At 51.8% G+C, this 26,486-nt stretch overlaps 3 protein-coding genes and 1 long non-coding RNA gene across 10 annotated transcripts in view; 3 read left to right on the top strand and 1 right to left on the bottom strand.

Moving 5' to 3' along the window:
* CEP85 (centrosomal protein 85) overlaps positions 1-12,679 on the top strand; it is a 20,942-nt gene extending 8,263 nt beyond the window's left edge. Inside the window, exons 1-14 of one of the 4 annotated variants that reach the window (XM_017831077.1) lie at positions 203-228; positions 1,858-1,929; positions 2,495-2,647; positions 4,675-5,393; positions 6,044-6,177; positions 6,604-6,721; positions 7,091-7,276; positions 7,642-7,794; positions 7,884-8,038; positions 8,544-8,664; positions 9,099-9,149; positions 9,236-9,343; positions 9,934-10,162; positions 10,427-12,679. In XM_017831077.1, the coding sequence (XP_017686566.1) occupies positions 1,866-1,929; positions 2,495-2,647; positions 4,675-5,393; positions 6,044-6,177; positions 6,604-6,721; positions 7,091-7,276; positions 7,642-7,794; positions 7,884-8,038; positions 8,544-8,664; positions 9,099-9,149; positions 9,236-9,343; positions 9,934-10,162; positions 10,427-10,590 (2,355 nt within the window). In that variant the 5' untranslated portion in view covers positions 203-228; positions 1,858-1,865 and the 3' untranslated portion in view covers positions 10,591-12,679. The other 3 variants (XM_017831076.1, XM_017831079.1, XM_017831078.1) reach the window with 3 other exon arrangements.
* A 608-nt stretch (positions 12,680-13,287) lies between these two features.
* Positions 13,288-15,272, top strand: SH3BGRL3 (SH3 domain binding glutamate rich protein like 3). Its single transcript, XM_017831131.1, is given in 4 exon segments — positions 13,288-13,350; positions 13,353-13,490; positions 13,824-13,991; positions 14,349-15,272. Coding segments are annotated over 4 exon segments (435 nt in total). The 3' UTR covers positions 14,415-15,272.
* Positions 15,273-15,857: 585 nt separating this feature from the next.
* Positions 15,858-25,790, bottom strand: UBXN11 (UBX domain protein 11). 3 transcript variants are annotated; one of them, XM_017831129.1, is made up of 12 exons: positions 25,681-25,790; positions 25,329-25,450; positions 24,554-24,608; positions 23,465-23,541; positions 22,871-22,985; positions 21,382-21,599; positions 21,001-21,078; positions 20,015-20,135; positions 18,807-18,910; positions 18,508-18,575; positions 17,661-17,807; positions 15,858-16,936 (listed from the first exon to the last, which is right to left on the bottom strand). In XM_017831129.1, the coding sequence occupies exons 1-12, from the start codon at positions 25,685-25,687 to the stop codon at positions 16,720-16,722; spliced, it is 1,329 nt and encodes a 442-aa protein (XP_017686618.1). In that variant the 5' UTR covers positions 25,688-25,790; the 3' UTR covers positions 15,858-16,719. The 3 variants fall into 3 exon arrangements, with proteins under 3 accessions (XP_017686618.1, XP_017686617.1, XP_017686619.1); XM_017831128.1 differs by having other exon boundaries at positions 18,502-18,575; XM_017831130.1 differs by lacking the exon at positions 25,681-25,790 and adding an exon at positions 24,828-24,916 and having other exon boundaries at positions 18,502-18,575; positions 25,329-25,440.
* On the top strand, positions 18,828-25,828 carry LOC108505280. Of its 2 annotated transcripts, XR_001877442.1 has the most exons (4): positions 18,828-19,163; positions 19,814-19,949; positions 25,377-25,558; positions 25,700-25,826. It is a non-coding gene; the product is annotated as an uncharacterized LOC108505280 (long non-coding RNA). The 2 variants fall into 2 exon arrangements; XR_001877441.1 differs by having other exon boundaries at positions 18,828-19,949; positions 25,700-25,828.
* Positions 25,829-26,486: the final 658 nt, after the last annotated feature.

Raw genomic sequence — 26,486 nt, forward strand, 5'->3', positions numbered from 1 at the left:
TACGGGTGCCGCCCGCGGACACTCTTCCCCCGCCCGCACCCGCCGCGCCCTCCGCGGCTCTGCGGGGGTGGGTGGGGACAGCATTCGGGGCGAGCCAATGAGAGGCGGGAAGGGGAGGGGCCGGCGCGCTGGATTGGCTGCGGCTCCTGAGCAGGCCCCGCCCCGTCCCCCATGCCACGCCCCCTCCCCCGGCGGGCGGGGGTAACGGTCGCGGCGCGGCGGAGGCAGGTGAGGGAGCGGGAATGGGACACCGGGAATCACCGCCGGGATACCGACACCGGGACACCGCTCCCCGGCTGCTCAGGGGCTGACCCACCGCCTCCCCCGGCCTTTCGAGAACTGGCCCTTCAGGGACTGTCCACCTCCACGCCGGGACCTCCAGCCCCTTAGGGACCGGACCCTCAGGGAGAGACCCCCCCCCGCCTTCAAGGACCGGCTCCCTATGGACTGGCCCCCCCTGCCCCTCAGGGTCTGACCCCCCCTCGCCCTCTCAGGGACCGGACCCCCAGGGACCCACCCCTTCAAGCCCTCAGGACCCGGCTCCTCATGGCCTGACCCCTCCTGCCCCCCAGGGTCTCACCCCTCAGGCTCAGCCTGTGCCTTCCAGGTGGGCTCCGGTGTCCCTCGCCCCGCCCCGGGGTCACCCACCTTCCCCTCTCTCCTCCCTCCACCCGCATCACTGTTCTCCCCATCCTCTTCCCCACCCCGGGTTCACATCAGTCCCTGTACCTGCCCTCCCCTTCCGTGTGGTTTCTCTCCCTCTCCACGACCCACCACTCCCTTCCCACCTCCTGTGCCTGCTGCTGGAAGGGAGGGGTTCTGGGATGGTGGGGGTTCTCTCCAAGGAGGTCTGCGTGTGGTTTTGGGAGGGTGGTGCTGAGTGAGGTGGGAATGCTCTGATTGTTTGGATTTGTTTATTATTCCAAGAGCCCCTGCTTGAATTTCCCTGTTAGAGCTGTCTGACTGTAGTGCTGGAGACTGAGATTTAAACTGGGGAATTTCAGAAATACACTAATTTCTACCTAAATGTACCTAAATTATGATAAACGCTACATTTACCTAGAAGTGTTTTATTTCTTCTCTGAGTGGAATGCTGCTTCTGGTTCATTATCCTGTTACATTCCCAGTGTCCCTCCTATGTTGTAAAATCTGTATGTGTATGTTTTCTAAGAATTAATGGCTTCTTTGAGCTCTTTGAATCAGTTTAGCAAGAATCGGTAAGAGCTGCCAATTGAGGGTTTAGTCTGGGTGGAGAGAGGCCTTGAATTTCCACTGTGTAGCCTGGGAGCTGTAAATTGCACTTGTGTTATCAGAGACGGGAAATTCGCTGTCTGAAGTACTCAGAGAAATAGATAAATTAACCCAAAGCTCTGGATAGATAAAAATTGCCATGCATGGAACAGCAAGGCTGATTTTTGAAGGACTTTATTCCTCGTGTAGTTGCTCAGTGACCTCTACAGAGGGCAGAAATGATCTGGTGGAGACTTAAGACTTTTAAAGATAAATTTGTAGTCTCTGTAGACAGAGTCAGTGTGTAGGTACCGTGGTGACTGGTGCTCTAGAAATACCTGCCATGAGGATAACACATGCACCAGTTGAAAGGTGCTGCTGAGCTGTTGCGGGGAGAATGGTGCAAACAAGAATCAGCCTCATTTTTCAGGCATAAAATAAAAAACAACCTCTTTTAAGTTAAGTATTGCCTCTGTTGCTGCAGGGAAAACAGATATTTTTGGCAGGAGATGCTAATTAAATACAAAATACCGTGTTACTCTGATGTGTGTGTACCCTTTGCTTGGTTACTGGGAACAGGGTTTGGGTTATACTGACTTAAAATATGATTTATATTTATTTATCCAGTTCACAGGATGGATAAGATGGCTGCTCCTGGGAAAGATGCAGACCTGAGGCTCCAGCAGAACAATCCATTGGGTAAGGACAGTCCTTTCTCTAAAGCCCTGCTGCTGTCGGATCCTGTTTCAGCTTCTCTGAGCGGACACGTGGCCCTGAGAAGATTCTTTACCAGAAGCTTTTTGTTCAGAGGAGTCTTATTCCTGCAAAAGTACACTAGGACAGAGAATCATTTGATAATTAATTTCTCTCTTAAGCAATAACTGATGAATCTGGGAGAGTTCTTAATAGTTAATGCAAAAAATGCATCTTTAATTTAGCCAGTTCTGCTGTGCTGCTCTTTTTAGTCTGAGCATCAGCTAGGTGTGATATCATCAGACTCATCAATGGCAATATAATTTACTACTTTTGCATTCTGACTTCCATAACAAGATTGATTTTCAGTCTCCTGTTGATATCATTTGACTTCCCTGGTCTTGCTGCCATTTCCTTTTGCAAAAGAGATTTATTTAGCAATAACACAGGGAGTGAAGCAAGGAGCAGTTTGGGGTTTGGAAGTGCTGGTAATTAGATATGGCTCGATGGTATTAAAAGGTTTTCCAGTCTGTTGGCTGAAGCCTAAATATCCCTTTTTTTATCTCTCCAGGTCCCAGCACTAGTCAGAAGAGCAAGTTCTTGGAGACTGACTGGAAAACACCCACGTTGTCCGTGAAGTCCCAGAGCCGCGTCAGTCGCTGTCCGAGTGTGGCCGACAGTGGGGATGGGGGCATTGGGACCTCCTGCTCGGACAGCACAGAAGGTGACGGTCCCCACGGGCTCCCAGAGTGTAAAACTTGGAGAGCAGAACCTCTAATGATGTTTGGAGGCTGTTTCAAATCCAGTGCCTTGGATATACTGCCTGGAATATAAGCAAGTGATGAAGGCACTGGCTGTTTCTCTGAGCTAGTTTGCTTATCATCTGCCTCCAGTGGTTTTAACTGACTAAGAACCACCTTGGGGATTTGCTGGTTCATATGATTTATCAGCAAGTCTGTTGTGTGATTTTATTTATTTTTTTTTTAAGAAATAATTTATAATAATTTATTCTTTGTGCAGAATTGTTTGTCTCTTCAGTGTTAGCCATGTGCTTCTCACTGAAGAACTCAGAGCCTGGCCCTCAGCTGAGGCACATTCTGTGAAATTGCTCGTCCCAGCAATCCTTTCCACCTGTGTTTTCATCTTCATTGATTCTCCTTTCAGCAGTCAGGAAGTTTGTGGTGTGCTTTAAAACACTTCACACATCTGTTTCAGGAAGCTGCGTTGAGCCTTTGGAATGAGCTGTAGGTCTTAATCATGTGTGGGTAAATTGAAGGCTTTGGAAAGTCTGGCTGTTGGAAATATTGCTGGAAATATTACATGAGCACGTGTTTGTGTCCATCAAGCCTCTCTCAGGGTAATAAAACACCCAGTTGCAGGTGAGGGCAGGGGAAGTGATAATTTCCCTTCAGGAAGTGACCCGTGTGAGCACTGGTGTTGTCACAGCCTTGTTTGTAAGAGCCAGGGCTGACCTGCAGCCCTGGCCACTGGCTGAGGCACTCTGAGCTCAGTACATTAGTCAGAAATGTTGTGATGACCCTCAGCACACTCAAGGAATCCATTGCAGCACCTGCACGTGGCATCTTGGTCAGGGAACTCGAGTTCCAGACAGTGACACCGGGGGATAAATTTAGGGGCTGTAAAGGGAAATGGTACTGTCTCTTCTTTTGCCAAGGTGGACATGCTTGTGACTGTCCAGGAGCACAGTGTTCTCTGGAGGTCCCAGGGCACAGCCAAGCAGTGGCAAAGAGATCTTCTCCCCCTCACTGCTCACTTCTGATGAAAGGATCTAGTGCCTTTATTGGGGTAGTTTTCCTGCAGTGCGATGATGGTCTTTGCAGAACCTGATTTAAGTCATATTTGAATTGTAACGTTCATTCCTTATGTAGCAATTCTTGGAGGGTGCAAACAGGTGGAAGGGTGACTTGCAGTCCTGATGTTGCATTGAAGGAACGTCACGTGGGGATGGGCCTTTGGCCAAAGCCACGAGGAAAACAAGTTTGTGCACCTGGGAGAACCCTGGAATTCCTGCGATACAGAACGTATCGGGACAAGGAGTGGGAAGGGGCACCTGACTGTTTGCCTTTCTAAGCTCTTGCTGTTGCTGTATTGAAATCTGAGAGCTGCTAAGAATAACCCCTGTGTGTGCAGCCAGGTTTGGTGCCCCTCTGGCAGGACGGGCTCGCGGGGTGCGTGCGCTGAGCTCTGCCTCACTTCCTGTGGCAATAAGGTGAGAGCCATTGCTCCAGGCTCTTTTGCTGCGGCGTCCTGGAGGAGTTGGAAGGTCAGAGCCTCGGGTTCAGCTATGTTTGAGGCTCACCATGGGCTCAGGGAAGGCTCCTGTTAGCTCTGGTTATGGTTTGGAGTCGCAGTGGGACGGGCAGAGCAGAATCACCGTCTCAGTGTTCGACTGAGTAAGTTTCACCCTTTTTATTTGATATGAAGGACTTGATTTCTAAACCTATAGGAAGATAACCTACCTGATTTAAGATTATGCTAGAGAAGCTTAAAAATGTGAACTGGATTAAACCTGGATTCTCCCTGCGTTTTATGGTGGTAGGAAAATGTCATCAGGTTCCTGAAAAATGTAGAGAGGGGGAACATAGGTGTGCTTGAGGCTTGCTGCTGCTGGTTATGAGGATATGTTGAGGGGGAAAGGAACTGGTTTTAAAGTTATTTTGGAAAGTTCACTGCAGGAGTGTATTTTCAGGATTGTAATCAGAATATCACTTTTTTTTTTTCCTCCCCTAGATTTTTGCAATTCCAGTAACGGTTCCTCATTCCACCCCATCAAAACCCAGGTGACCATTCCAACAGCCCACGTTATGCCTTCCACGCTGGGTGCCTCACCCTCCAAGCTGTGCTCTGCAGGAGACCAGGGCTGTTCCCAGCACATTTCAAAGGCTGCTGTGCCAGGATCTGCCTCTGAACACTCAGGGCTCACAAGGAACGGGGATTTTAACACTGGGAAGTCGTCTCAGGTGCCACCCAGGGATCTCCTGCGGCTCTACGGGGCTTCAGGGGAAAATGGCTTCGAGCAACCCTGGCCTCCTGCTGCTGATCCCATGAGAGCAGAAGACCCTTGGAAGTTTGACACTCCTGCCATGGAGCGCACCCTGAACCAGTCTCTCTTTCTGGACAGTTTGTGTGCTGACCCTCAGCACAGGTTCCAGAAGCTCAGTCCAAACCCCGAGGCAGGGAAGGACCATTTTAAGGTGCTGCCAGAGAGCAAACAAGGGGCAGGGCCCAACGGAGTCTGCGAGCCCCGGGACGGGACGTGGCCAAGCGGGAGCAGAGCGATGCCAACGGGACTCCAGGCCAACAATTTCTTCTCAAAACCTGTAGTGAGTCCTCCATCCCGAGCGTGGGTGCCAGAAGGATGCACCCTCCATCCACACAAGGGGGTCTGTGAGCTCAATGCTTGGAAACAGCAGCTGGACAAAGTGCGACTGCAGGTGGAGCAGATGCAGGTAGGGAGCTGCTTGTGTGGCTGTAGCAGTTTGAAACCCTTTAGTCGGGAATCCTTGTGCTAGAGTTAGGAAGCAAAGGGGAAAATGTCTCCTGCTTCTCCCTGTGTGACACTGAAAGGCTCCTAATGATCTGTTTTTACAGCATGTGGTGTCACAGGTGTCGTTTGACACACTCCATATGTAGAGCAGCTCTGGATTATGTTACAGTGCTGCACCAGAGTCCAGACCAAGAGGTAAAATACCCTGTCTGCTAGAAACTGCAGAGAAAAAGAATGCCAAGAGGTTCTAAATAGATTCTAGAATAATTTTATTCTGTATCTAGGGTTAAGAAAAACTTTTTTTTTTTTTTTAAAGATGCACAAAACTAACTGCAGCTTATTAGGTGGAAACAGTTTGTTTACCACCTCCCACCAGCTGTACCCTAATGGAGACAAATTGTTTCCAGTGAGCTAGCACAGTGATCTAAAATTATTTGTTAATCTCCAGTTGTGCTTGGGCAAAGTTACTTGTTCTTGGACATCAACAGAGACCGAAATAGCCGTGTCCTGGCATGCAGATGAGCACACAGTGTGCAAAATAGCTCCAGCAATGTTGCAATTACCTCTGTGGGGCACAAACCTTCTCCCTCCTTGTTTTGTTTCCTCCTGCAGTTACAAAATGGAGGCACCTGCCCCCATTCCTCGATGTACTCTCCATCACTGCCTCCACCTGACCCAGCCCAGTGGATCAATATCCTGAACTCCAATGAAAACCTACTCAAGGAGAAAGAGCTCCTCATTGACAGGTGAGGGTTTGACTCCAGTACATTTCCCTTTGGAAAGGAAGGGTTTGGAAAGTACCAAGGAAAGCTCATTTCTCAGAGTCCCTTTTACCCAGCTGAGCTTTTTTTATTGCAAAGAATGACCCTTGAGAACAGCCTGAGTTCCCTTCCTCTTGGAATTAGGATGATGTTCCTGAAGGGTTCAGATAAATTAATTTTGGTTATGGTTTTCTGTGTTTTATAAGGGGTCTGTTCATTTCACTCATAAGTTCCACAGCCAAGCTGCAGCCTCCAAAACATGCAATTATAAAATCATTGTTGGGGGAAGGTTTCGAAGGGTTCTTTCTCCTCTGCTTGTCACTGTGTGGAGCAGTGGTGTTGTGGTGACACTGTTCATGTTGCATGGCTGCTCTCTTCTGTGTGTTTGAGAACAGGGTTTTTTTTTTACAGACAGAGGCAGCACATATCCCAGTTGGAGCAGAAGGTCCGGGAAAGTGAGCTGCAGGTTCACAGTGCCCTGCTGGGCTGTCCAGCATCCTATGGAGATGTCTACATGCTTAGAATGCAGGTAATGGGGTACAACAGGTGTCAGCAAGAAACATGTATTGAATCCAATGGTCCTCCCCACTTCTCCTTAAGTGTTTGCTGAGCAGGAGTCAAATTATACTTTGTGTGGGGTCCTGATGACTGATCAGCTCTGGGATCCTCAGTGACCCTTGAGATTTCCAGCCCTGAAGGATGACAGCTTGTTTAGAAGCTGTGCTAGTGATGCAAACACCTGGCAGCACTGACAAGTGCTATTTTGGACACTGCAGTGTGTGAGATGGGCTGAGTGGTGTTTGGGAGTTGGGAGGGACGAGGACACAGCTCTGGGACAGCACAGCTGCTGAGTGCCAGTTTGTAACCAACCAAATTCGGGGGCTGTCTCTGCCTGCAGGAGCTGCAGAGGGAGAACACGTTCCTTCGAGCACAGTTCACAGAGAAGACTGAGTCCCTCAGTAAGGAGAACATTGAACTGGAGAGGAAGCTGGCTGCTGCAGAGGTGGATGTGAAGCTGGCCCGGGAGTCGCTGAAGGAAGCTGTGCAGAAACACGCAGAGGAGTTAAAGAAACAGGAAGAAAGGGTATGATCCCTTTGCTATAGAGATGGGAAGGTGTGGTTTCTTAGAGTAGCTAAAAGTCAGTGTAGTGCTGAGATGGAACTTTTCTATGGCAGTCTGTAACTGCAGGTATTTTCTGATCTCCCTGTAGAGTACTTTGGTTTATAAGCAAAAGCCCTTTCTCCTGCAGGTAGAAGCATTTCAGTACCTCCTCTTTTAACCAGAATAGTGTGTCTTTAGCTAAATGAGCAGAAATGCTGCTGAGTTAAGGTGATCTTGTATTTTGGTGTTGAGTTCTGTGCAAAAAAGCTAAATGAGTGGCCTTACAGAAGACTGAAGAATAGATGAGAAATTATATAAACTAAACCTGTCTATAACTATCCCTGCAGGTAAAGGGAAGAGACAAACACATTAGTAACCTTAAAAAGAAATGCCAGAAGGAATCTGAACAGAGCAGAGAGAGACAGCAGAGAATTGAGACCCTGGAACGATACCTGGCTGATCTGCCCACCCTTGAGGAGCACCAGAAACAGAGTCAGAAGGTAAAACTTTCTCTGAGTTGTGAAGATGGCTCTTCACATTCTTTCTCAGGTGACTTTTCTACAGCTGCAGTTACTCCCCTTTGTTGCAGCTGAAGGATTCTGAACTGAAGAGCACTGCTCTGCAGGAAACAGTGCTGGCACTGGAAACAGAGCTTGGAGACATCCAGGCTGCTCTGAGGGAGCAAGAGATGCAGCTGGAAACCCAAAAACACAAGGAGATGGAGCTTCTTTCCACTGTGCGCAGGTAAGAGTGAGGAGGGTTAGAATAAGCTTCATCTTGGCACTGCAGTAATTGCTGCACAAGGACAGTGATGCTTCAGCACAGCCACTGTCCCACCTGTCAGAAGCAGGTCACTGTGGATTTGTGATGATTTTTGAGTGCTGGCCAAAACACCGTGTTCAAATTCTGCCTTCCAGCAGTGGAGAGTGGGAGCAGAACCACGTGGCTGAAAAAGGAGGCCCCTGTTTTGTCAGCTGGGTTGGTTTGTGTCCTCAGCTGGGTTTGTTGCTGCTCTCAGCTGTAACTCCTTGCAAAATGGACCTACTTGTGTGTCTGCAAATGGGCCAGTGTCACAGGTGGGGCTGTGTCCAGGGGCAAGGACTCCTTCCAGCACAACCCTGGCAGTTTGTGAGCTGGGATGCAAATAGTTCAACACTGACATCTGATAGGAAAATAATTTCCCTCCTTGAAGTGAGGGAAACACCTTAAACAAAGCTGTTTTTTCCCCATGGTGTTTTGCTAACTTCAGCTTGCAGGATAAGCTGCAGCAGTGTGTAAAGAATGCAGAGAGAGGACCCACTGCCCAGGATGGGGAGAGAAAGAAAATGGAACATGACTCTCTGAAGAAAGAATGTGACTGCCTCAAGAAGGTAAGGGGCTGTCCCAGTCAGGAATCACACATTTTTCCTTCCACTGAGTCACACCAGGCACTCAAATGAAATCAGAGACTTCTGCAGTCACAACTGCACTGAAGCAGCAGTTCCTGGAATTCAGCCTGTGGGGTTCTAAAAGCTGTTGTTGGTGTGAAAACCACACAGTCCTACAGCAACGCTGGGGAGAAGTTGCAGAATGCAGAAGAGGGGAGAGGAAAACCACAAGAATATAACGTCTCTGGTCTGTTTGTAGCTGATAGATCTGATGATGCCTTTTATCAGGGAATCTAAGTCCACTCCTAACAGCAGCAGTGATTAAAGCAGTAAATGGACAGGAAAGAGAGAGGGGGTGCTGTCCTGCTGAAGGAGAAATCCTGGTGGTACTCCTGGCTCTGTGTGGCCAGTTCTGATGCCTCTGCTTTTGATTCCAGATCGTGGACAAAAAGCAGAAGAAGATGGAGCAGTTATCCTTGCAAGTAAAGGTGAGAGGTGACTGGGGAGGGACCTAGAACTGGAGAATCTGCTGTGAAATGAGTTAGACTTACTGTGTTCCCATGATCTCTTCCAGAACCTGGAAGAACAGGTGGCTCAGGAAGAGGGGACAAGCCAAGCTCTGAAAGAGGAGGCGATGAGAAGGGAAAACGCACTGCAGCAGCTCCGGGCTGCTGTGAAAGAGGTCAGGGAGTGCTTGCAGTGCCTGAACAAGGCACTGAATGAATAGAGGATTGTCTTCCAGCCAGGCCCTGAATTTGGAGTCAGCAGCACATCTGCTTCCTGCTGGTCCATTGTCCTGTCAGGACTCTGAAAGGAGCTCTCCTCTGCTCAAATGCAGGAGGAAAAAGGCAGTTTCTGCCTCGGGAACTTGAGCTGGGCCTCGGGATGTGGTGGAGGAGGCCGAGCTTGCCACCTGGGGGCAGCAGGGCTGCGAATTGGGCTGCTCTTAAGCCTAAAGGAAGCCAAGCACAACGGCAGCCCTGGAGGGAAGGGATGGCCAGTGTTGGGGTGCACAACCTCCCGGAAGCTTATTTTGCTGCATCATGGCTCAGCAGGGACGGTGCAGTGTCCCAGGGTGCTTCCTGTCTGAGCCAGGAGAGCCAAATTCTCACCCCATGTGGGACTGACGCTCATCTGGTGACAGCCTGGAGGGCTGGATGTAAACCAGTTCCTGCCCTCAGTGCTCCCATCACGGAGCAGCTGCGTTAAGATGCTTTAAGTGTGGTAGTTCTGTCCCAAGTGCCCACTAACCTGCCGTGTCGGTGTGTCCAGCTCTCTGTGCAGAACCAGGATCTGATCGAGAAGAACCTGACGCTCCAGGAGCGGCTCCGCCAGGCCGAGCTGACAGCCCAGCCCCTGCCCACTGACACAGCCCGCCTCACCCAGGAGCTGCATGGGGAGCTGGCCATCTGTCTGCAGGATTTACAGTCTGTCTACAGCATTGTCACTCAGAGGGCTCAGGGCAAGGACCCCAACCTCTCCCTGCTCCTGGGCATTCACTGTAAGTAGAGAGTGATGGCAGAGCAAACCCCGTTCCCGTGCCGTGGCACAGTTAAATAACTCACATATAGCATGGAATTGTCTTTCTGGGCTTTCTGAACCCTCCCTCTGTGGTTAGCTCACTCTAAAGGTGCATGCTGTTATAACTGAATGTTAAGTAGAACCTCCTTTGCAAATGTGCTTTGGTTTTTCTGGCTGACTTGCAAATGTGTGTGATCCTTGGTCAGAATTGCATGTGAGGAAACTCCCTTCTCTGACTCCACAGCTGTGCAACACCCTGTGAAGGAGAAGGAAGACTTGCTGAGCCCTGATGGACTTGCAAAGAAAGTGGTGGAGGTAAAGCAGCTTCACAAAGAGGTGGAGGAGTTAAGGACTGCAATATCTGACAGATATGCTCAGGATATGGGAGACAACTGCATCACCCAGTAAAGAACACTCCCCAAAGTAAGACAGGACATGAAGACTTGAAACCCTCAGGAGTCTTGAGCTCCTACAACCCTAAACCTATTCAGCACTTTACCATCCCTCTGCTCGGGTACCAGAGATGTGACTTATCTGATCTGTGAGGGATCAGGGGGTTTGTTGCCAGAAGTGTTCAGCTGCTGACTGGAATCATTCAGGGCTTTGGTGTCGGGCTTTGCAGTAGCTTTGATCTTGTGGAATGTGTTTTATGCTGTGTTTGCTGGAGCTGGTGTGGTCTCTGACGCTGGGAGATTGAATTCTGACTTGCCTTCCAGGCATGTCAAATGCTGAACATGCAAATGTGACGGTTAAAATCATCACTAAAAGGAAATGTATGCCCTGGTATTTCTGATAACTTCCCTGTGCAGGTCCTGTGTGACTTGTGAGACCAGAGGATTCTTGGAGTGTTCAGAGGATACCTGGATTTTGTAGGCAGGCAGGTGTGCCAGGTATACTGCTGGTATTTACACTGAGGTGCTGCTGGCTTGGATTTATGGAGCAGGACCTGCTTTCCTCAGGTAAATGCAACCAGAGTCTTTCAGTAGCCAGCATGAGTTGGAAATTAAAGCAACACTAAAAGACTCTGGAAACGCTCCCCCTGGGCACTGTTACCCCAGAAGCCTTAAGCCTTTTGTCCCCCCCAGAACAGCACTGGGAGCTGAGTGTGATTCAGACTGTAGAGGAAATGGATTGATGCTGAAGTGCCTTAATGTGCTGGAGAAACCCTCTGCCCTCACTGTGCTTTGTGCCTAATGCATCTGCTGGCAGGTGAGGAGCTGCTGCTCCTTCTCGCAGCCTTTTAGAGCCATCCCAAACAATCCTGGGGAGCCCTGAATGTCTGTGGCCCCTGCCAGAGCTTCCAAGAGCCTCTGTGCCCCTGGGGACACACCTCTGGCTTGGCTCTCTGCTGCTTGACTGGGAGAAAGCCATACTGGTCCTAATGTGGGGGGATGACACAGAGAGCTCTTCCTGCAAGGCAGTGGCCACTCGAGCTTTGTTGTAGCCCTGCTCCTCTGCAAGTAATGGGATTCCTACATAAATCAGTGAGGGATAAGTTTCACTGCACCACAACCCCCCTAAACCATAGTGACAACTTTACAGTCCCGAGCCCTGGCTTGTGACAGTGCTGTGGTGCTGAGGGTGGAACTTTGTTTGTTTTCAGCTTGAGTTAAGAGCAAGGTACTAAGCTGTAACAGGGAAAAATCCTCCTGAAACTTGTGCTGTTAGGTTGTTCTTGGTTCACGTTGGGGCTGCGAGCCCTGGGTGTGGCAGAAATGCTTTTTTGTTATTCCTTTGTGTTAAATTTCAAGACCAAATCTGTTTTGTTTTTAGTGTTTGGCCACCACGGGTGATGGTGGCAACGAAATTGGTTGGTTTGTCCTGAGCTGCTCTCCCTGTGTCTGGTGTGTTACGTGTCTGGCTGTGTCTGTCCCCAGGCTGCTGGTGCCATGTACTGAGGGAGCACATTTCCAAGGCTATTCCTTGAAGCCATTTGTCCTGTCTGCCAGGAGCTCTGCTGTCTCCTGCAGGTTCTCAGGGTGCTGTTGAGCACCATCCCCTTTGCTTTGGGGTGCAAGATCCAGTTCCCAGGTGCTGTGTGAGGACATGTTTGCCCTCTGCCCCTGCAGAGCTGGTTGTGAGATGATATTGTGGCTGAAACCACCTTGGCTGATGCTTTTGGAGCATCACCCTTGGCCATGTGCCTGTAGTTGGGCTGCCCTGGTCGTGTGTTCCCCTCCATGGGGATGTGTCCCCTCATCATCCTCCTGCACAGCTGAGCTCATTTGGCTAAGAGGGTGATCCCAAGTGCCCTTTGCTGCTGGTGCACAGGAAATCTTGGACCCTTCACTACTGAACACCCCAGGCCAGGGGGGGCAGGATGGTGTTCCCTCCCTGTCCCACCTTCCTGCCCCATCCCCTTGTCCCGCGCGTGTCCCCCCCCTCCGGTTCCCCACTGCCCGGTCCCGTTGGGCTCAGTGTGTTTGTACCAGCCTGTGTCTTGTTGCTTGTTTGTACCGAATATTTTGATTATAAAATAAAGCTGCTCTGACCCACCCGTGCGAGGCTGTGCAGCGTGGGGAGGGGGGAGCTCACCGGGGCCGGTACCCGATGCCTGGTAGGGGCGGTGGCTCCCCAGGGCCAGTGCCCGGGCCGGTACCCGGGGGGGGGCGGTGGCAGTGAGTTCTCATTCCCGGTTCCCGGTGCCGGTGGGGGCGGTGTTGGTGAGTTCTCATTCCCGTGCCCGGTTCCCGGTGCCGGTAGGGGCGGTGTTGGTGAGTTCTCATTCCCGTTCCCGGTGCCGGTGGGGGCGGTGGCGGTGAGTTCTCATTCCCGTTCCCGGTTCCCGGTTGCCGGTGGGGGCGGTGAGTTCTCATTCCCGTTCCCGGTTCCCGGTGCCGGTGGGGGCGGTGAGTTCTCATTCCCGTTCCCGGTTCCCGGTGCCGGTGGGGGCGGTGAGTTCTCATTCCCGTTCCCGGTTCCCGGTGCCGGTGGGGGCGGTGAGTTCTCATTCCCGTTCCCGGTTCCCGGTGCCGGTGGGGGCGGTGAGTTCTCATTCCCGTTCCCGGTTCCCGGTGCCGGTGGGGGCGGTGAGTTCTCATTCCCGTTCCCGGTTCCCGGTGCCGGTAGGGGCGGCGGCTCCCGGGCCGGCCCCGCAGAGCCCGCATGCCCGCGCCCGCCGGCCCCATTGGCCCCCGCAGTCACATGCCGGGCGGTGGCGGGGCCGCCCGCTCCGCCCTCCCTCGGTCCCTCCCGCCCAGCCGAGCCCAGCCGAGCCTCCCTCCGCCGGGCTGAGCGCAGGGAGCGGCCGCGATCGCACCATGAGCACCCTCAAGGTCTACAGCACCTCGGTGACCGGCTCCCGGGAGGTGAGCGGCGGCGGGGCCCCCGGGGTTCCCGCGGGCAGGGGTGGGTGCGGCGGGGCCCCTCTTCCCGGGGGTGGGCGTCTCTTCCGTGGAGCTGCGAAGCGTCCCCCCCCCGCCCTATCCCAGGGGTCCCCTCCCTTGCTCTCGCCGCACCGGCCCCTTCATCCCCCAAACCCATCCCTCCCTGCTGGGCGTCCCCCCCGTGGCCAGGTGGGGTCTGCACCGTGAGCGCTGTGCTGAGCGTGGCTGGCGCGCTGGGGTGTGCACCCACCCTGCACTCACCCTCCGGGCCCTTTTCCGTCTCCCCTTAACCTGCCTTTCCCACCCGGGCTCCAGATCAAATCCCAACAGAGCGAAGTAACCAGAATCCTCGATGGGAAAAACATCAAGTACGAGCTGGTGGATATCTCCCAGGACAACGCTCTCCGGGAGGAGATGAGGGCAAAGGCAGGCAACCCCAAAGCCATCCCACCCCAGATCGTCAACGGAGACCAGTACTGTGGGGTGAGGCTCCCGCTCCGTGCTGGGGATCAGCACCCTGAGGTTGGGTGGTGGGTGACAGTCCCGTCCCCTTGGTTTTGCTACAAAGGGTGTCAAGGCACCCTGGGAGTTATTTCTCGTGAGGTGCACAGACAAGGTGCTGTCAGGATTCATGGCCATTTGGAGTGCCGTGCCTTGGGGGAAAAAGGGGACGTGGGCAGGGGTCTTTGGGTGACCGTGGGCTGTGCTGTGTGGCGCTGTCCCTGCTTTGCTCTGTCATCCTTGGCACAACCAACTGGTCCCTGTGCTGTGAACCAGTTTGTGCCACGTTCTCAGGGGACCCTCTTGCCTTGTGAGCGACCGTGTGGCTTTTCCCTGCAGGATTACGAGCTCTTTGTGGAAGCAGTGGAGCAAAACACTCTGCAGGAGTTCCTGAAGCTGGCCTGAGCCCCGGCTCCTCTCCCTTCCTGGACTCTACCTGCATTCCTGAGCACCCTCATCTCCGACCACCTTCACTTCCAGGTTGTCAGCGCTGTCCTGGCACCACGACCTGTATTCCCGGCACAGGGAAACAAACCCATGACCAAAACTCATTGCAGCTGCCTCCGATTCCCTCCTGCCTAACCCCGACATCATCTCAGAGGGATCCAAAGAAAGTCTGACGCTCGCTGCGCACGGCCTGTGAGCAGAGCCGGGCCTGGCTCACCGCAGCTTCCAGTGCCTCTGTAAACAGCAAAGCCTCTGGGGCGTGTGAAGTGCAGGGCGGCCGTCAGCCCCCTCCTCTGCCTCGGGAGGGAAGGGCTTAGGGCTGCATGTTACTTCCCACTTCTCCTCATTGCTGTTAAAATTGTAAATTCCGCTGCCTCACTTCCTTTTTTTTTTTTTTCTTTCCCTTTTTTCCCCCCGTTTTCATCTCGACTGTAGACATTATGGCAACTAAGTAAATTTTTTTTTTTGTTTGTCTTAATTTAATGCAAAAATACTGCACAGAGTTGGGGTCTGACCACCCACCGTGGAGGAGCTGGGGGCGAAGGCTGAGATCTGTGGCATCTGTGCTGCCTGGGGGGATGGATGGGGCTGGAAGGGAGATCTGTGCTGTTCTGGCCACCCTCCACCATGACCAGGGCTCCCTCGTGAGCATTAGTGGCTCAGGGCTGCCCCAGACCAGCTGATGCTCCAGCTGTCTGCTCTTTGAGTTGGCTTTTTTGCAATCCTGGACCAAGTGCATTTTGTTTTCCTGCCAAAAAGCAAGTTTATAACCAGTGTTGTCTTCCGAGATGCTATTAAATGTTACTGTACCTTTCACGTTGGTGCTCCTGCGTTCCTTTTAAATCTGGTTTTATTTTGGCTACAGGTTAAACATCACCCTACGTAATGATTCTGAGTCATTTCCAAGTCGGTTGTACTCGCTGCTGCAGCCTGACACAAAGATCTTAACACCTTAGATTGCTGCTGCTAATCAAAGGCTCACAGGACTTGTCTGAATGTCCCACGGCGTGGTAGTGACAGGTTCCTCACTCGAACATTCCTCTCCTCTGCGTGGTGAGAGCAACAGCCCGAGGCAGGGACAGCTTCAGCCAGACACGTGAGCAAAAAACAACCCCCTGGCACAAAGATTACCTGGCTGGTTATAGACCAGGAGACAGAGGGGCAGAGGAAAAGGCTGCCCCTGGATCTACTACAGGTGGAAAAAGGAGGAAGCTGAGTGAGAGCTGTGTGGGTTGAGTCACTGGTCACGGGAAGCTGGTGGAAGCAGCTGGTTTGCTTCCTGCATTTGAGCTGTGCAGGGTCCAGGTCCAGCACAGGGGTCTGGGAAGAGCTCCGGGCACTCTGAGCTTCCGCAGTAACTGTGCCTTTGGAATCTAAAGGAAGTGGAAGCTGCAACAGGAATAAAGGGTTTCATTGGGAGCCTTTAATGAGGGCTGGGTCTGCTGAGAGGGAACCTGCCAGAAGGCGCTGCCTCAAATGAGTGGGAGTGTTGTCAGCTGGGAGTCAAGTGGGAGCTTGTCACAGCTGGAATGGGAAGAATGTGCTGGGAAGGGAAAAAGGGCCTGCAAAGTGCAGCCCCAGCCCACGGAGAAGGAGGAAGATGCTTTATTCAGGGCTCCGTGGAGAAGCCGCGGAGGGATTATGCTCTTCTCCAATGACACGGTGTCCTGTTGCAGCATCCAGCTCGAGCAGGAGGAGGGAGGGAGGGCGGGTAAGTGCAGGCAGGCTGGAGCCTGGGCCCTGCTGGAGCTGGGGGCTGTCCAAGGGAAGGAGTTGTGCACGTACAGGAAGCCCAGTTGCAGGATCTCCCGGCTGAGTCGAGTCTGGCTCAGTCCCAGCATTGCAATGGCTCAAGGCCTTCAGGTTTAGTTTCACCAGGGACCGTAGAACTGAGCCTGTTCCCCCCCGGTGTCAGTGCAGTTGAAATCTGTGGGACCAGCTGTGTGTGTGTCCTGCTGCTATAGAGTCCCCGAGCCCAGTACCAGTGTGAAGCTGGCGGGCTCCCCTGGGCAGGGATCAGCCTGTGTAACTCCACACAAATGAGGAACCAGGCCTGGACCCCAGGTGTGAGCTGATGGAAGTGTCCCTGGGTTGGGAGCCCACCTGTCTCGGGGAATAGCACCCACTGCAAGGCAGCAGGAGTGGGCCTGGCACCCTCTGTCACAGGGAGAGGCCAAACCACTGCTCCAGGCTTTTCTCCATCCCAGGTAACGGCACAAGGAAACTAAATCTGGAAAGAAAACCTCTTCCCAGCCAGGGAAGGTTATAACAGGTGAGAGGCAGCTCCTTCTTGCAGAGCTTGGGATGAGGAGCTGTTACGGTGTTTGCAGCCCTGTCTCTCTTGCTGGGAGGGGTCTCTTCTCCTCAGCAGCAAGGAGGCATTGGGGATCAGCCCACATTCCTGCAGGCTCCTGGAGTTGTCTGTGTACAGCCTCTGGGGAAAGGTGCTGATGATCTCATACGACTCGGAGTCTCCGCCCCTAGGAAAGAACAGCACAATCTTTCCTACTCACAGGGTCCCCCAAGGTTTTGCTGAGATGCTCTGGCTGATCCAGCTGTGGTTATGCAAGAGCAGAAAAAAGGGCTCCCAGCCCTCTGTAGCCAGCCAGGCACGGAGCAGCTGTTCCAGCTGCACAGCTGCAGGGGGAAGGAGGCTTGTGCATCCCGACAGCACTGAGCTCATCCTGGGCTCAGACCAAGGCCAGGGCCCTGGCCTGCAACAGCAGTGGGAAGAGGGGAGGGCAAAAGGGGCCCTCGGCCATCTGGAACTGTTCCTGAAGGGCTCAGTGAGCCCTCGGGCAGCATTAAAAAGGTTGGGATATTGAGATGGCTGAGCAAAGAGGGTGTTGATCCAGCAGCTCGGCTTCCAGGCTGCACCAGCACCTTGGGAATGGTGGCACTAGTCATGGGAGTGCTGCTGAGCAAAGGCAGTGATGACCCGGGTCTGATGGCAATTCTGGGAGGGCAGAAGAGGTTTATCTCTGCTGCTGCATGGCAAAGGTGGGTATGAAACACTCTGAGCTATGTGGGACCCCAGCAGTGCTGCCGGGAGAGCATCTAGTGAGGGAGCTACAGGGGCAGAGGGCTGAGCTGTGACCCAGCTCAGGCTGATGTTTGAAGATCCAGGGCCTTCAGCAGCCACCAGGGGCCCTTCCCTGGGACCCTACAGAGCCAGGCAAGGACAGGAGGAAGTGCTGAGCACACCTGATGCGGGCGAGGTGCTGGCGCAGGTCCCCGATGGTGTCGGTGAAGAGCATCCTCACAACGTGCGTGTGCTCCCCGCTCTCGCACCTGACACGGAGAGTGCAGACTCCAGGGGCAGGAGCTTCAGCCTCTTCAGTCATCTTCACCCTGGTTACAAAACCCTGTCAGCCAAGGAGTGAGCTCCACTCAGCGGGCAGAACCTCCAGGATGTGCTGGTGAGGTCCAAACAGGGGAGAGGGAATGTTCTAGAGATGAACGAGGCCCCACCTGACTTCAGGCAAACAGACCAACCTGCTGCCCAAACTGCTGCTTTGCTTTCCCTGCCTGAAGGTGCCTTGAAGAGGGTTGTTGACCTTTTTTAACTTTTCCATTTCAAATCAGGGCTGTCTAGTAAGTGCTTCGCCCTACTTCTCTGATTAAAAATAATCTGCTTGGTTTTTTTTTCATTAGCTATTTGGGTCTTGGCTTGCCAGAAGACTGAGTGGAAAAGTGCTGTTAGTGAGACCTCCCACTTGGGCATGAGTTTCTTGGAGGGATTCCCCCATTTAACGTGACTGCAGACAGCTTTTTCAATGGTTTTGAACTCTTAGGCCTTGGCTTGTTGGGAAAACTATTTCAAAGAAATAAGTGACATTTTGAACAACAGAAACTTTTTGTTAGAGATGCAGGTTTGCCATGAGAAATTCAGTGGTCTTCCCAAATGACCAAACTTGGCCTTTTTTTCTAATTGTTTCTAAGGTCTAAAAGGGGAAAGTCCATTTACTTCCTCAGCTGAACCCCCTGAAATGGGGGGGTGATGCAGTGATGAAATAGGAGGAGGAGATCCTGACAGGGGCTGTACCTGTACCTCTCCAGGGCAGCCAGCTTGGGTGTCTCCACCAGGGTCTCTTTGCTGCTCTGCACCCCATCAGAACCCTGAAACCAAACCAGGTGAGTGTCACCACTGCCCAGAGAGCAGCCGGTGCCAGGACGGCCCAGAGGCAGGTGCCAAAGTGCCACGTGTGTTCTGGTGGAGCCTCTGTGGGAGGAGGAGATCACGTGGAGCTAAGAGAGGCCCAGGGAGGGGATGCTGGTGCTGTGCAGGGTGCTGAGCCCAAGGAATCACTGCTGCCCCTCTCCTGTGGGTGGCTGGGGGTCCTCTCGTACCTGCTGTGCTGCTCCAGTTGAGCCCTGGACACCAACCACTCCTCCTCCATGTTCCAGGGGCTTGGGAAGCTCGTTGGGAAACTGCTCCAAGGAGGCTTTGGGACCTGCCAGAGCAGAGGGGAGATGTGTCCATGTGTGACCTTCTTGACAGACATTTTGACCCCAGAATAGCCTGATTTGGTGAAAGGAGAGCGCGCAGCAGCCGACAGGGAGAGCTCTCACCACCCCCAGCGAGGCTGAGACTCGCTCTCGGGTTCCTCCCTTCAAGTTTGTCCCACTTTCTGGCCCACTAAATGTCTGATTGTCAACATCAACAGTGAGAACTGCACAGCCTGTTCAGCACAGCTGGGATGCACAGTGGGTAGAAACCTGGATAGCTCTGCTGTGAAAACCTGAAACTATCACCATTTTTTACAGCCTTGGCCATTTCACCTTGTATTTGTTGGTGTCTACTTCTTTTTGTTTGGAAAATTATTTTTTTTGTTGTTGCTACTTAGATAAAGGGAATATTTAGCAAAGCTTCTGTTTGGGAATAGCCTTGAGATGGATGAGCAAGCAGTTCAGCTGTAGGTAACCAGGCAGCTGTTGCTGATGGGAGATGCACATACTGGGTCATTTAGTGATGCACACACAAACCCACTGAGACTGACTGAGTCTGACTTCCCAACCCTGACAGGTATTGCTTAGGCAGACTGTGAGAGTCTAGAAGCAAAATGAGGTATCTGTGGCCTGACCTTATGTCCCATATTCTGTTATGAAAGTCTGAAGAGAAACTGTCCCATATTCAGTACAGTTACGGTTGATGTGGCTTGAAGATATCTGCATTTATGGAATGAGGCTATGGGAGAGCAGAGGTTTTTTTGCCAGCAAATCCCTCCCTCAGCCTTTGATGGTGGTAAAGGTGAAGGTAGAAGGAGCTTGGCCTTTTGGAAGCGTGCAGGGCAGATATGTTTTGGAAAGCTGCTGAATTTCTGGTAATTTATTACTCATCACAGCTCTTTCTTTAGGAGATGAATCATGAGAGGACACTGTGTGTGCTGCCTGGCTCCCAGCTCCTGAAGCAACACCAAGCCCTGATCCACAAGTGTTGCTTTCCTCGCTGAGACAACCCCCAACACCCCTCCTTCCTGCTGCACTGCCCTGGTAAGGTTTAGAAGTTCTCCCCTTTGAAAATTAGCTGCATTTTTGAGGCAGGCTTAAGATTTTACCTGGGATCTCAGTGGTTTCCTGCACTTGGTTTGATTCTGAATGACCAACTATTTGGCCATGGCCAGGAAAACTCCTTGGAAGGTCCCTCTCCTCAAATACCACGTCCCTTCTGTCAGTGACCTGTTGAATTAAGTCCAACTGCCATAAGCAAATCTGACTGTTGCACAAGCTTCTCTTGCTGCATCAGAGCACGATAAACCACAGCAATGACACCCAACAATCATAAACCCCAAACAAAACCAACGATGCACAGGTTAAAAGGAACCTCAGCCCCAAGAGCTTTGCACAACCCTCCTTCCATGTGGCTTTCTAACTTCCACAGCTCCCAGCTCACTCCAGCTGGACTGACCTTGTCTTGCCCCTGCAGCTGTGCCCTGGTTTCTTCGTGGCAGTGGGTAGGTCCAGCCTCTGGCTGTTCCTTCTTACATTTCAGATGCACTCAAAGCCCTAGATTCGAGTCCTCCGAGGCTTTCTGCCTGCAAATGTGGCCTTGACTCTTTGCCATTTCTAAGAAATCAAAAAGCAGGGCCCAAAAGAACCTCAGGTGGCCAAAACCATTTAAGGTGTGCAAAATAAACTCTCATGACATCCTCTTTGAGAGACACTTGTTCAATCTGGCTTTAAAAGCTTTTCCAGGGGAACCATTTGAGAACTTTTTTTTTTCCCTTTGGGTGACACAGCTCTTCAGATGCTGCACGTGTTACTTCTCTTACAGAGCCTGCTGTGCTCTTAGAAGCCTTGTTCCAAGCCAAGATTCACTGAGGCAGAGAAACCCTTCAGTGCTGACGCAGAAACACTCACTCACTTCCTCTAACGGCTGTAGCAGGTGTGCTCCCCACTACCCCTTCCCTCAGACACATCTGCACAGGCATCACAAACCTCAAACTCCATCCAGCAGAGTGATGAAAGAAACCTGAACAGTTTTCTTGGGAAGCAAGAGAGCAGTTTCTCCCCAAAAAGCTGGTGAAAAGGGTTTGGCACTTACCTGCAAAGGGACGCCATCGGGGTAGCGCTGCTGCAGCTCTGAAGGGAAATACCCATCCATGATGTCCTGCAGGCATTGCTGAAACAACATGAGAGCTCATGGTCACACCACAGACTTTCTGTTTAGCTCAGGACTGATCTTTCTGCTGGGCTGCTCCTATTTGTGGTGTTATGGCCGTGCGGAGAAGTCGGAGGCACAGAATCTCACCTCTAAAAATTACTGCACAGAGACATACAGGCCTTTCAAGGCCCTGTGGGAACGTGAGGTGAGGAGCTGGGCTCCTTTTTAGGACTGAGATGAGCTCAAAAGCCTTATTGCCTTTCCTGGGGCTTAGTGAAGGATGGCAGGATGGCTCTAATTCCCTTCCAGACCTTTCCGTACCTGTGTGGATGGGTCCTGGTAGGGCCGGAAGGCTCCGTTGCACATGACGATCCCATTTTGGTACAGGGTGAGAGGGATGGGTTCTGGCTGCCTCAGCCGAGCCCCCTGGAGTGTGTGCTTGATTTGAGGACTGCCTTCTCCAGCCAGGAGGTTCAAATATTTAACGTTCTCCAAGATTAAATCAAAATCAACCTGGTATTTGGAAACGACTCCTTCACCTGTGGCAGAGAGATCGGAGTTACAGGGGGAAAGGGGTGGCAGCAGAGCAGTTTTATCTGTATGAATCTGAGGTGTGTTTTGAGCCCTGACATTTTCACATGTTTGCAGAGTGTGGTGCAACACTTGTGCTGTGGTGCAGCGCTGCCAGGTCCACCCGGGTGTGGGCTAAACCACAAGGGCAGGGCAGAGGGTGCCAACTCACAGGGCTCCACGCTCAACCCCTTGCCCTGTTTATCGCTTCAGAAGTGTTGTGTTGTCCCTGCACAGTGCACGGGGAGGAATTTCACTAGTTGGATTAGCTAGATCGGATCAATGGATCAGGGCAGAGGTGCTGAAGAGGTGTCAGTGTAAACACAGGCAGCTGCCTGCATCAGCAGGTTGGGCAGGGACGCTGTGAGGACGTTTGTCTGGGTGCTTGAAGGTGGCAGGGTGAAGCAGTGAAAAGGTTGTGATGGGGCAGAGGAATGAAATCAGAAGAGGAAATGAAAGAAAAGATGTAGATTGAGCTAAAGCCCTTTGTATTGTTGTTCTGCTTTTTTATGATTTGCTAAAGGAGGATGGGGAAATGCCCTTAAAAAGGGTCAGTGAGCTGATATCAAAACTATTTCTACTGATTTCCATCTGTCCGTCCCCTCCTGTATCTCAGGGTGGGGAGGTCTAGTTAGCTAATATTTGCCTGGTGGTTAGGAGGCAGCATTACCTCTACAGCCCAAGTATTCTTCCTTTTTTTCCTCTGTTACCACTTCCTAAGAAGCCATTGCCAAACATGCTTGGACCCCACACAGCAGAGTCAGGTCTCAATTAAACCGCTCACGTGGTAGTTGGGAGGAAAGGCAAACAATACTCCCTGGTGGAGCCAGACAATGTGGGTATGTTACTACAAGTGCTATGTACACAAAGCACCTGATTCCGCTTTCCACCCACTTTACGTCAATATTATTAAAGCAATGAAGCTTCAAACAGTGCAGGGTATGTGAATTCTGCAGGAAACAGCTGCTGTGAGGTCCTCCCAAAGGGCTGAGCCATCAGGTTCTCTCCTGAAGAGCTTACAAAATATGGATGTATAAAATTAAACCTCCTTCCTGGCTTAGCTCCTGCTAGGTCACTCCATGTCCCCGTCCCTGGGAGGGATTGATGTGAAGATCTCGGCACGGGATCACAAATTCTGAAGGCCCAGATCCTGGGTCTTTGGTGCTTACCTGCTCCACCTTCTCTAAGCAGGCAGTGGGAGCTGGGATAGCTGCTTCAGCCAGGGGTGCTGGTGTTTTACCTGGCTTCCAGAGGCTCCTTGGTAGCAGCTCCCCTTCATCCCCGAGAGATTCTGTGTCTTCCAGCTGATCCTGTGTCTCTCCAACCCAAATCAGACCGTAGTCATTCAGAAACCGCTGAGAGGGGAAAGTACAAGAGCAGAGCTTCAGAAAACTAGAAGTGGTAGCCTGAGTGTGGTCAGTTGTGACTGTGAGAAGCAGAAAGGGTGGTAAAAGAGGTTTGTCTTGGGGGCTCCTTGGCCCAGACAGACTCACTGGCAGGGCAGTAGTAGCAGCTCCACTAGTAATAGGCAAAAGGGAGGAGGAAAGCATTTGTAGTGACAGTGTAATCTCTCAAGACTGTAGGAGCCACAAGGAATATTTCTACAGTCCTGGAAATCAAAATGATGAGGTTTGCAGGAGGCACAGATGTCTGTGTGTTTAAAAAGCCTCCTCCTGCCCTGTTGCTGACATCCAACCTGCTCTCTCTTTCCAGACTGAGGTGAAGAATTGTGATGACCAAAGTGGCAGCTCGGAAAAGGCCAAGCAGCCTGGGACTGCAGCACTCTCAAGGTGAAGGTGCAGATGGCTGAGGGCAAGTGAGGTTGGTGTCTCACCTCCATCTCGCAGACCTGGGTCTGCAGCTGAAGGCACCTCGCTTCCAGCTCTCCCAGGGTGGATGAGTCAGGAGCACCTGCAAAAGAAGAGCTGATGTTTCTGTGCACAGCCTTAAAGAAGAGCTGTAGATAAAACCTGTCACGCAGCACAGACCCCCAGCAGCACCCTGCCTGCACTGTGAGTGACCTCAAGCGTGACACAGGAGCTGAACATGAGCTTTGAGTGCTGGACTCTGACAATTCAGCCTGCAGTGGTTTGACAAGGATGCTGACAGACCAGGAGATAGCTGTGAATGACACTGGCCAAGTTTTACGGTGCAGGAAGCTGATGTGAGTGGTGCTGTTGGCAATTATGCAATGAAAACTGCTTGGCTTCCTCAGCCCGTTAAAAAAAATGAGCAGGTGTCCACTAAAGCTGGGTCCAGAAATCTTGGCTGAGTGGCAGCACAACGCGTGGTGAGGCACAAACCACACATGATTGTGGTTTGACAGGCACAGTCGTGTTTTTTCACTCAGGAAATGGAGAATTTACCACAGCTTTGCACTAACAGTTCAGCCATTGCAGAAAACGTGTGTGGGCTCAGCTGGAGAGCTGCTGGATTCCGAGGAACTGAATAGGGGAAAAGACTTTTGGTGACTCACTTAAGTCTGGGTTCAATTTAGAGTTAGGCTGCCTTGCAGGACAAGTGAGCCTGGACCTGTTGGAGACTCCAAGCAGATTTTTGGTTTCTCTCAGCTGTAGCTGTTTTCCTGCCTGTTTGAACTCTGCAGTGTTTACCGATTTTTGGGTGTTTTTTTTTCTCCTGGCCATCCTCGGGTGTCTGGGTGGTTGGTTTACACTCATGGAAACTTAGTAACCCACAGAAAATAGGCCAGGAAATGATGATTTGCGCTGCACCAGAAAAAGCCGAGTAACAGATGCGAGTTAAAGTGCAGATCTGCTTTAGGAAATGGCACCAGCGTGGCTGGTACCTCTCACCAAAGAGGCTCCTGGGCTTGGGAGCCAAGGACAGCTCAGGGAGAAGCTCTTTTGCAGCACCAGGAGGTCTGTTGCCCTCCCAGAGGTGCCAAAGGTCGACCAAGTTTTACCTTCCCCTTCCTGAAGAGTCTTTATCTTCTCCTCGAGTTCAGCAATCCTCCTGTCCTGCAGGGACAGAACAAATAATGACCTCACTCAGTTCCTGGGCCTCAGGGCCTGGAGGCACAGTTGGCACAATTAGTCCTGGGTGAGTCTGGTGCAGGTACTCCCACCCCACTCAGAGACAGGCAAAACAAGGGTCAGAAGGGCTGAATCACCTCACAAACACCTTATTTAGGCTCAAGTGAGGGGTGGGATAAATACAGAACTCCAGGAACAGGCGACCTATCTCCCAGTCCTCCATCTGCACAGGCTCCTGTGCTTCCTGCTGAGGGGCTGATCTGGAGACTAAAGCAGCATCTCTGCAGCCACTTCTTCAAAAATGAAACAAAACAGGGTATTAATTCTAAGCTTTTAAAGGGTATTTATTAAAGGGTATCTATTCCATTCAGTAATGCAGAGAGGTCTGCTCTGGGATGACTCTGCTGTGGGAGCAGCTGCTGTTTCAGAAAACAAAAGGAAGGGGGAAAAATAAAAGGTCTGAAGCCAAAGAGCTGCTGATATTAGTGCCAGGGTGCTGGGAGTCACTGCTGTAATCCCCTCTCCCGCCCCAAGGCCTGATCCAATTGCTCTGTTGCTTTGCAAAGGCTGGTTTGGGTAATTAACAGAGCAAGCCACAGATTAACTTCTTTTGGCCCAAACAAGGTCTGAGCAGGTGGAACTGCTGTGGCTTCAACCATCAAAGCAAGACACAGAGCAGGCTCAGCCAGGGGGGCTGATTTTTACCTTCAGCTGGATTTCTTGTGCTTGTTTCTCTATTTTTTGTTCCAACAGAGAGATTTTTTGCGTCAGGGAGGGCGTGAGCTCCACCGTGGGGGACACGAGCTCCGTGTCGGTGTGAGCTGCACCTGGAGGCACAAATACCTGTTACCTCTCTGAAATGGGGGGCACACAGGGGGCCCCACACCAGAATTCCTGCTCTGCCACAGCAGGGAGGACGAGGATATTTTTGGGGGGTAAGGGGGTGTCTGTGTCACCAACAGCACGTTGTGTAGGCGAGAGGGGGACCACAGAAATTAGGTCTGGCCTGGGGTGTCCCTGAGAAACTCAGAACCCCCTAATAATTGAGGGACTTTACCCTCCATGTTCCTTTTCAGTGTTGTCCCCTGGAGCAGGAGGGGAGGCTGCCTTGCACTGGATTCCTGGTCCTAGGAGACAGCCTGGCATCTTCTGAGAAGGGGCACAGAGAGCATGGAAGGAAGAAAAACAGGTCAGTGTTTGGATACAACTTCTCCAAAAGCAGGGAAAGAAATATCAGGCTTGTGCTGAAGGGAAAGCAGGTGGCCTGGGCATTCAGTCCCATGAGTATTGCCAAATTCCTGAGCGTGTGTGGGCACTTGATATGAGACAGGAAGATGGGAAGGTAGAATCAGAAACAGCAAACTTTACTGGGAGTGAAACGTGAGGGTTTGCTCTGAAACCTGGTGGGGAGGATGTGACCTAAAGTGGAACTGGAAAAATAGGTGACATCTTGTTGTGCTCTAGGGCTGGTTGAGGATGTAGAAGCCTGTTGATTCTTATCTGATTTTGGACAGTTGTAGGAGAGAGAGAGCAGAGAGAGCTGCAAAATATGTAGGGTGGTAAGAACTGCCTCGCCTGTGAAGGCAATGAACTTGGACAGCTCTGCCCTTTCAGTAAAAATAAGAGGGGATAACACATAAAAATAAAGCACAGGCTCATTAACTTTGGGGGGGTTTGCTTGATGGGTGAATTTTTAAAAATATAATTGAAAAAACTGTCTAAAAAAGCCCAAACTGTACATTTTTCTCATCACCCCAGCCCGTACACCGGGGCAGGGTGGGCTGTTTGAGGGATCGTGGGCGAAAAGAGGCTCAAAATAACGGCGGTCACCAGGTACCTCCTGGGGGAGGTCACTTTTGGGGG

The sequence above is a fragment of the Lepidothrix coronata genome, unplaced genomic scaffold (genome assembly GCF_001604755.1).
Source record: "Lepidothrix coronata isolate B3197 unplaced genomic scaffold, Lepidothrix_coronata-1.0 Scaffold187, whole genome shotgun sequence".
Taxonomy (NCBI): Eukaryota; Metazoa; Chordata; class Aves; order Passeriformes; family Pipridae; genus Lepidothrix; species Lepidothrix coronata.